Source organism: Narcine bancroftii, chromosome 5 (assembly GCF_036971445.1).
Source record: "Narcine bancroftii isolate sNarBan1 chromosome 5, sNarBan1.hap1, whole genome shotgun sequence".
In the NCBI taxonomy this organism is placed as follows: domain Eukaryota; kingdom Metazoa; phylum Chordata; class Chondrichthyes; order Torpediniformes; family Narcinidae; genus Narcine; species Narcine bancroftii.
Genome location: NC_091473.1, coordinates 256917568 through 256927739, shown reverse-complemented (window position 1 = coordinate 256927739; position 10172 = coordinate 256917568). Strand labels below are relative to the sequence as shown.

The 10172-nt window shown below is 43.9% G+C and overlaps 1 protein-coding gene across 1 annotated transcript in view; it reads right to left on the bottom strand.

Annotated features, from left to right (window-relative positions):
- Positions 1 to 902: 902 nt before the first annotated feature.
- LOC138765266 (zinc finger protein 227-like) overlaps positions 903 to 10172 on the bottom strand; it is a 30027-nt gene continuing 20757 nt past the window's right edge. The window contains exon 3 of the mRNA XM_069942312.1: positions 903 to 8583. Within this exon, the coding sequence (XP_069798413.1) occupies positions 7050 to 8393 (1344 nt within the window). The 5' untranslated portion in view covers positions 8394 to 8583 and the 3' untranslated portion in view covers positions 903 to 7049. The remainder of the gene's footprint in view (positions 8584 to 10172) is intronic.

Genomic DNA, 10172 nt, shown 5'->3' with positions numbered 1-10172 from the left:
CTTAGAGTCTGATAATGACCCAGAAAATGTAAATCTGAGTTAAATTGATCTCGTTCGCTGTGCACCCGCAGTCGCAGTTCTGTAAACACTTGAGACAAGGGATGGGTGTGTGTAGAAAGAGAGCGGCGACTGTGGCGGGGGGGGGGGGGGGGGGGAGAAAAACTCCAAACCTGCAATAATTGTTTGCACAAAGCATTGTAGAAACCACAAGCCTGGGTAGAGGACGAGAAGGTGACAGCAGCGCATATGTATTGCAGAGAGGCTGGATGCCCGGCCACTTTACTGCAGCCTTAAATCCATCCTGTTTCATAATTATCCTATTCAGAATTTTCCTCAGAGTCTGGACTGGCCGTCAGGATCAAGTGGCTGCTGATGGAACAGAATTTCTGAATGTTCTCCTCAACTACTTCACAGAAGGGCCTTTCCACCCCATCGCAGACACACGTGTTCAGTAGAATCCCATTGGGGATGGAGAGCAGGTAGTGGATGGTATCCCTGTACAACAGCATGCATCTCCTGCCATAGAAAAGCTGCCCACAGTTGGACAGGTAGTCCTTCATTGCGCTGTGACACACATCAGTCGCTCCCCTGCCGTTTCCCCCAGCCCCCCAACTCCCCTGGTTGGGGGGGAGGGCAGAGTGATTAGTGTGGGGACATCCCACGTGGGATGTCCCTGTGCTGATAGCCAGCCATCCTAAATCTGACAGCCCAAGGGACAGGAGCCAGAGTGCGCTCAGATTCACATCCTGGTGCAGCTGTCCCTTCAAGTGGCCAGTGCTGCGCTTTTAGCGCTGCTACCTGAACGACAAGTCAAAGGGCCGCTTCCTCTTCTTCGGGTGCGTTCTTAGCAGAAAATGCACCTGAAGAAACCTTAGGACTCATTCAAACAAATCCGTACCATATTTGAGTTTTCCACGGTTTATTAAACATTATTAACGGTTGGTACATTGTTACAAACCATTAACACTTCATTAAATGATGCTAAACTTGGTTCAACAATGATTAAACTTTGAGTTTAACCATAGAACATTCTAAATTTCTTACAATTTTGTAGAACAAAGAAAACTAACTAACTGGTTATTTTTCTCAGGCAAGCTACTTTCTGACCTTCAGAATGGCTGTTGCCAGGAGATGGCATGAAATGTGTTTTTAAAAAAAAATCACTTGAAAGCCACAAAACAGAATTTGCTTGAAAGAAAAATTACCATTACAAAGAAAAAAAATCAAACATAGTACATTACATTTCAAAAGAAAATGAACGTCAATTAACAAAGCTTTCTGCTTCTTTGAAAAGAGAGATTTTTGTAATTGCCCAGTTTTAGTCTTTGCTCCTAACATTTTTTGGAAAATTTTCTTTTTCTTTTGCATCAATCATCATATAACAATACAATAAAAGTGATTCAAAATGATTTCTTTTTATCCCCCTCCCTCCTTCAAAGAAAAAAGAAAAAAACACCTGAATTTGTTATCATTCACTATTCATATATTCCTAACATGATATGGATGGAGTCTTACTAATGAAATCCATATGGTTTCCAAATCATAAACATTCTCAGGTTCATTCCTTAAATCTTTTCCAGTGGTATATAATTTTGAATTTCCAAATGCCATCTATCCAACATTATAAAATGATCTGACTTCCATGTTACCGCCATATCTTTCTGTGCCACCTTTATTGCTATACTCAAAAATTTTTGTTGATATTCGTCTAACTTAATTTAGTATCAATGTTATATAAATCACCAAGCAAAAATATTCAAATCCTCCCAAAATGTTCCTACTTTTTCACAAGACCAAACTGCATGTAATAAGGTTCCTGTTTCTTTGTTACATCTGAAACATTTGTCAGGACAATTTGAATTGAGCCCATGTAATTTATACAGAATTAAGTATAATTGGTGTCAAGAAAATTAAATTGTACCATTTGATATCCAACATTAATTGTATTAGTTATACTCTCCTGGCACAATCTCGACCAGGCCTCATCATGAATTTGTAGTCTTGATCCAAACTTGACGTACAAATCCTGGATGATACCAACAATCTTCCACATCAACACTGAAAGCAACAGACATTGTGAAAGATTTCACACATCCCTCATGTAAACTTTTCTCCCTTTTGCCATGTGGTAAGTACTGTAGCACTCAGGCCCTTATGTCCAAACTGGACAAAAGTTTTTTCCCCCAAAGCTATCAGGCTCCTGAATTTCCACAATATATGTGGATAGTGTACCATGGACTTTTACTGTATATTTCTTAATATTTTTATTTCTATTTTAACATTTCTGTAAATCTGCTCCATGGTCCTGGAGAAACACTATCTCATCTTTACCAAGCAATGCATAGCATGATCGACCAAGACAGGTGACATGACTTGAACCATGAATTTTGAGGCGCTGAATGGTCTATGATAGGGGTCTCCAAAGTGGTTGATAAATGCCAGGGGTTTGAAAGGGGGTCAATAACATGGGGGGGGGGGGTCAATTTCTGCCCCTTAATTTGTGTGGGCACCCCCAAATGGAGGACACATTAATGTTCGGCTTGAGGTGGTGCTGGATGGAGGACAGAGGGCTCAAAAGCTGGATTGTCTGGCCATGCTACCCAGGTCCCCCCTTGTCCAACACATAAGGACCACTTAATCCTTGATGGGGTTGATGGTCTATGATGATCAGGACATCCCCAGCGATGTGCCTATATGTCATCCTTCATGAAATTGCCTTGGTGGCATCAAAGCTTTACCTTAAGAAGCAGAAGTTGCTTTGGGGTAAGTTTTTCAAGATCATTTGGATCAGTTGAAGTCTGTGTGATTGGACATCTGCTGAGAAAAGCTTCATCTTCACACAAAACTGTCTGAAGACCCTACTCATTAACATTTTGTCCATCTAGGATAGAATTAAGAACGTTTTCCTCTGATCTAATCAATCTTTCCTAGATACCTTCATGGTGTGAGCCAGTAGGGGGATTAAAGATCCAATTAATTTCTTTCTGAACTCGTTTTTCATGGATTCAAGTCTGATTCGATTTTACGGTTGTTTCTCTTAACTCATGCTAAGCTCCACAAAATTAGTGCCATTGTCAGATTGTAGTTCCTTCACGTCCATGTCTGGCGATAAAATGCCAAAGGGGATTGATGAAAGAGTCTATATTGTGATGGATTATGTTACATTTTATATTGTACATAGAGATGTTTTAAATGAGATAAATTGTGGGGTTTTTTTAAAGTTAGGTCACAAAACGATACAAACACTTCAATACAGATCTCATTTAAAATGCCAGAGCGCTGCTCAAACCAGACAGTCCAGGCTTCAAGTGCCTTTGCAAAAACTTTGAAGAATGCTTATGGTAGATCACCTTGATGGATGATCTCAATTGAAATTGAGCAGGAACATCGCTTGTTTGTTCTGTCTGCTACTATTCAGAAACCATCTTTTAAATCTGAGAATCCATGCTGTTGCCTTTTTTAAACAATTCCAGGATGGGAAGCAATGGATTAAGAGGGTAACTGAATCCATTTGTTCAGACATTAGCTGAACAGCATTTGCAGTCTTATTCCTGATTTCAGGGTCTTCTGGTAAAATTTCATTTATCAGAATTTTGAGGTCACTCCCTTTGAGGCTGTAGAAGAAATCGAAGCCCTGACACCTACATTTCATTCTTCAGAAAAGACTTGACTTTCAAACTTCAGGAAACCAGATTGGCAGGATTAACTGCAATAACATATCTCCACTGTATTGGATGTGAGACTGTCAATTTCAGTGATTTGGTTAGCCCTGAAAGATAGAAACTTTGTGGTTTTATTGTTGATGTATTTGAGCACAGAGTTGGTATCAGTCCAAAATATGGAATCTGTTAGTTTAATCTCCAACTCTCTTTTCAACAGTATGTCCTTTTTGCATCAATTCCATTCTGGCTTTTCCCACTGCAAATCCACAATGTATCTGATCCTGGTTATCTTGTAGGAATGTAACAGTTCTGTAACCATCTTCAGGTGTATCAGCAAAATTATGCAATTGAGCAGATGTTGCAGTTCCAAACTTTATGGGTTTGAAACATCTGTCAATCATGAAGTCTTCCAGCTGATGAAGATCCTGTGCAGGAATGGAAGTGTTGGGTACAATGGACTCTGTTATCTCATCATCTGAACCAATCCCCTTTCCACACAAATCTTGCAGGATCTTCTTTGCAATTGGTGTCAATATTCCTAGAGGATGATATATTTAACTGTTGATAGAAGCCCCTTTCTTGTGAGAGGTTGGTCCTTCAAAATGATTTTGAACTTAAAAACATCGCACTGAACACACCATGGTATACCTAACACCCTCTCAACAGGAAGGTTATCATAGTCTAAGTCAGAGGTTTGGATCTGCAGCTTGGGTTGCCAATTGTTTGGTCTGGACTCTGTGTGGCTGCAGAATTTCTGGAGTCAAATCTTAGGGCACAGCAACTCTGGGGGGACTTTCCTTTGTTTCTTTTTCTCTGACTGGAAGAGGCTTGTCTACTGATGGCGAATCTGTCTGCCTTACAGCATGCTTTTCATTAAAAAATAAACATTTCTTCACAGCAGGCAACATTTCCTTTTCCTTAATTTCTTTATCTGCAACTGCCAGGGAGGTGGAAAATGTACATCTTTTCATGAAAGTAAGGTGACTTTAACTTTAAACAATGCTTATTTAAAACTTTTTAAACTAATTTCCCAAGGGAGTTAGGAGCCTGCGTGTTGATCCTATGGCATCATGTGACGTCCCCCTCTTTACAAGTTCTTGTAGTTGTCCACTTGTGAACTGTTCCAAATAAAATAGACAATACTCTTGAGTTTTGGCTCTTAATTTCAATACTGCATTCAAAGTTTTTCATTAACACTTGGAATTGAGTGGGTCACCATCAAAAACTGGAATCTTTCTCTTGGGCAGTCTGTAACTGAATTAATGATGCAAATAGTTCATCTTGCCTTCTGATGCCTGGGCATAAGTTCCTTTGTTCACCCGCATTTCTGTTACCTGTCAAGAGCAGCAAGTATTCTGCAGAGTAAGCTGACATTTGGCTCCCATCTCTGTCCACTGGGGTCGTTATTGGGGTTTGTGAATTGGCACCACCTTGCCTTAACCTGGCTTGTTCGGGTCCATACACATCTCGTAACCATAACACTGGATCTTCTTTGGTATTAAATATTTTATTTTTCTATTGTCCTTCTTCAAAACGTGACTCCAAAATGTTAGACACTTTAGATAATTTACATGGAACACCAAATACCTCTGAACCTTCTAGTACCCTTGTCTTGGATTCATTAACAGGTATTTTTTTCTCTCAATTCTAGTTGCTGCTTTTGTCTCCTTAGCCGCTTCTCTTTCTTCCTTAGCTGCTCCAGTTACAGTTTCTCGTCTCTTCGTAACTGCTCCCATTTCAGCTAATCTCTCCATTATCCTCAACCTGCGTTTCCTCTAGTACTTCTAAGGCATATTTATCTTTAATCCATTCTTGGCTTCTAAAGCAGCCATTTCAGCCCGAAATGATACACGTGGAGATACAGTACTTGAAACACTGGAGCTTGCTCTAAAACTCCTCTTGCTTCTCCTGCCACCAGTATTTGACACACTATCACCTGGTTGTTTATCATCCTTTATTTCAGATATCGCCTTAATATTGGACTTTGTCTCCACTCTGGATTGCCCATCTTCCTCATCACCACCTTGTGGCACATCTTCTGGTCATACCAAATGACTGCTCTTAAATTTTACTGATGATTTTTGCAGTACTTCTGTGGGGTTTGTATACCCATCTGCCAATACCTTCACTTTTTCTATTGCCTCTCAGTCTTGAAAAGAGAATAGCTTTGACTCCATTTATGTCTCAGTGCCACTGTTGCATTCTTCTATAAGTTCCGTGACCGTCATCTTCTCAACACGTAGCTCCTCAGGAGCACCATGTTACTTTCTCCATCTAGCCAATATTCGCACTCAGGCATCAAACAATTACTTCAAAATGCAAACAGTCCTCAAAGGACAAGCGGCAGTTTCTCCAAACTAACTTGCAATAAACACACTGAAGGAATCCTTTAGTTAGGCTTACCGCTTCTTCTATGGCCTTGGTGATGCAGTTGATGATCAAAATGCTCTAAGAGCCCAACTTTGTTAGATGGTCAAAAGTGATCAAAAATCTTCTGCTTCCATTTTCATAGATTAAAAGAACTAAACTAACACATCTGGAGAAGGGCCCAGGCTTGGAATGTCCACTGTCTTTTACTTCAAATGGATGCTGCCTGACCTTTTGAGTTTCTTCAGCACTTGAGTTCTGCATTAGATCCCAGCTTCTGCACACCTTAATCATCTGAATATCTGGCAGTTGAAGCATTGAGTTTGAAGCTTAATCAATTGCAAACACCAAGGGGAATTTGCACAGCTAAGTCTTGTCCAGCAGTTAATGATGCTGACGTCGCCTGGCTGGTTTAAAGCCCAAATAATAGTGGGGAGAGTGAGCCAGGGAGGAGCACAGGCTGCAAGGAAAATCCCCATCAACACAGCAATCCTTAAACCTTTGGCCTCTGAAACATCGACCCTTTGGACAACATGCCTGTCCTGAACAGGATGTCCAAGTTAAACTAAAATGCTGCCAGCACAATAATGCATCTCCCTCCACATTCAAGGGTCTGTCAAAAACTATACACATTCCATGACTTCACTAATCTCTGATTAAAACATATACACAGAACATCTCCCTTAACCCTCCTCCCTCACCTTAAACAGATGCCCTTTAGCAAGTGATGCTTTTACCAGAGAGAAAATATGCTGCCTATCCATGGTGAACACTACCTCTCTGGATGTGAACTTGCTGGTGTCCCGACAGACCCGAGGGCTGAGTGAACTCCTTCCTGAACAGGGGACAGATGAACGATCTCTCCCCGCTGCAAATTCACTGGTGGCCCTGCAGAAAGGAGAAACCCTTCCCGCACTTGCTTCAAGAGAATGGTTTCTCCCTGGTGTGAACCCACTGGTGCTTCTGCAGGTTGGAGGATTGAGTAAATTCAATCCCGCACAGGGAGCAGGTGAATGGTCTCTACCCGGTGTGAACCCACTGGTGTGTCTGCAGGCTGGAGGACTTTGAGAACCCCTTCCCACACAGGGAGCAAGTGAACGGTTTCTCCCCGGTGTGAATCCGCTGGTGTGCCTGCAAGTTGGAGGGCTGAGAGAACCTCTTCCCACACAGAGAGCAGGTGAATGGTTTCTCTCCAGTGTGAACCCTCTGATGTGCCCGCAAGTTGCAGAGCTGAGAGAACCCCTTCCCACATAGAGAGCAGGTGAATGATTTCTCCCCAGTATGAACCCGCTGATGTGCCTGCAGGACACAGAGCTGAGTGAACCCCTTCCCACACAGGGAACAGATAAACGGTCTCTCCCCGGTGTGAATCCGCTGGTGTGCCCGCAGGCCGGAGGGCTGAGAGAACCCCTTCCCACAAAGGGAGCAGATGAATGGTCGCTCCCCAGTGTGAACTCGCTGGTGTGCCTGCAGGCTGGAAGGCTGAGAGAATCCCTCCCCACACAGGGAGCAAGTGAACGGTTTCTCCCCAGTGTGAACCCGCTGGTGGGCCCGAAGGCCAGAGGGCTGAGAGAACCCCTCCCCACACAGGGAGCAAGTGAATGGTTTATCCCCGGTGTGAACCCGCTGGTGTGTCTGCAGGCTGGAAGGCTGAGAGAACCCCTTCCCACACAGGGAGCAGTCAAAGGGTTTCTCCCCAGTGTGAACCCGCTGGTGTGCCTGCAGGCCAGAGGGCCGAGAGAACCCCTTTCCACACTGGGAGCAGGTGAATTGTTTCTCCCCGGTGTGAATTCTCTGGTGCCTCAGCAGGGTGGAGGACTGAGAGAACCCATTCCCACACAGGGAGCAAGTGAATGGTTTCTCCCCAGTGTGAGCCCGCTGGTGTATCTGAAGGCTGGAGGAACGAGAGAACGCCTTCCCACACTGGGAACAAGTGAATTGTTTCTCCCCAGTGCGAACTCGCTGGTGGACCCGAAGGCTGGAGGGTTGAGAGAACCCCTTCCCACACACATGGCAGGGGAACAAACTCTCCCCAGGGGGAACACACTTCTTGCCACACACGCGGCAGGTGAACGAACACCCCCCAGGGGAAACACACTCGTGCTCCTCCAGGTCCTTGGAGGTTCGAAAGTTCTTCCCACAGTCAGAGCAGGGGAATGGACTCCCCCTAGTGGGGACACACTGGTGTTGCTGCAGCGAGTGAGAGCTGGCAAATCCCTCCCCACACTCGGAACAGGGGAATGGTCTCTCCCCAGTGTGAGCGCAGTGATGCAATTCCAGCAAGTCCAAAGAAAGCCCTGTCTCACCGCACACTTCACTTTGGAATGTTTTATGTGGGATATCGCTGGTCACCTGACTCCCCATGTCAGCCAATTGGCTGAAATCCAGTACACACACTCAACAGGTGTGGGGTTTCTGTGCATTGATTACCGTGCTCCTAATGCAATGATAAAGTTGGCTGATACTACAGTCCCGAGGAATACAGTTGGAGTGTCAGATCACAATGTGGCGTTTTCTGAAGCTTCCTGTCTGGAAATCCACCGCCTTCTTAACCCTGTGAAGAGAAGGCGGAGTGAGAGGGAGCAAGGCATTTTCTTCAGCCAGTGTTGCAAGCAAACAAACCCTGGAGGCATGGCCAGCAACGCGACAAACCAAAGTGTCCTGAACTGTGAGGAGGATCAGTGCAGACAGAGACACATGGTTTCAGAGCCAAAAATCCTCTCTCCCAATCAATTCTCACCATTTCTCCTTCCTGTCCTGCCATCTACATCCAATTATCATCATTTATCTGTTGGTCTATACTCTTCCCCCGCTTTTTCTTCCTTTCTCCCCAGCCTTTTAATCCAGACACCTGTGCTTTTTTTACTCATATCTGGAAGAAGGGCTCAAGCCTGAAACATTCATTGTATATCTTTACCTCCTATGGACGCTAAGAGACCTACAGACTTTATCACACACTTAGATGGAGACCCCTGAGAAGTCCTTGGACGTTTCACCCACCCACCAGTTGTCAGGATTCCCATTAGTCCCACCCTGTAGGTGGGTTGGAGAATGAGCCAACTGCATCCCTGTGCCAGGGAAACCCCAATTCTGCTGACACATTTCTTTCTTCCAAAACTATGAGTTACTGTTTTCTCTTTCAAACATTCTGCCTGGACCTTGCCAAGTACAGAATACTCCAATTCCAAAGTTGGTTTAGATCTGGGAGGAGGTCAAATGAAACAACTTGATCTTGACTAATTTAACTACCAGAGGAAAAGAAACAGAGGAGACATAACAGAGGTCTACAAGATTCTGAGAGACAGAAGTAGCCACACCAGAAGATAGCTGTACAAAGTGAAGGGAGGAAAGTTGAGGAAAGAAATCAGGGATAAGTTTTATTTTATGCACTGAGGGTTGTGGGGGCCTGGAAAGCCTTGCCAGGGGTAGTGGTGGAGGCTGAAACATTAGAACATTTAAGAGACTCCACAGGAGGGAAAGATGTATATTACTGACATTTCAGGCCAGAGGCCTTCTTCAAGATGTGTCAAAAGCAGGCAGCCCCTGAATTAAAAGGCTGGGGAGAAGGGAAGAATCAGCAGGGGGAGGAGCACAAATCAACAGACAAAAGGTGTTAATTGGTTAAGGATGGGGGGACAGAAGAGAGTGAAGGGGGAATTGATAAGGGGGGATTGGCTATATGAAAGCAGAGCTGGGGGAAAGGAGACAGAGGGAACAGGGAAGAGAGAGATAAATCTGGAGGAAAGGGGTTATCGGGATAGATGGGGAGGGTGGGTGAGAAGTCACTATTAATGAAAAACTGAAGTCTGCAAACTCTCTGTGCAAACACAGATGCTGCAGTAACTCAGCATGTCGGTCGGTGTATGAATTTAAAATGCATATGCTTCTGCAGGTTAGGTGAGGGTCAGTTCCAGGTGAACTTTGATGGAAAGAACTACTGTGGGGGTCTGAGGTGCGAGGGATGTTAGGGATGTGGACATGTTCAGAATTAAAATTTATTGGACGAACAAGAAATTTGCTGTTTTGCAGCAGTAGTTTTACAAACATAATATAAACCATTTTACAGCAATAAAGAAAAATAGTGGATGAAAAATCAAAATCAGGCAGTGCCTTTGGTTCATGGATCATTCAGGAATCTGATGG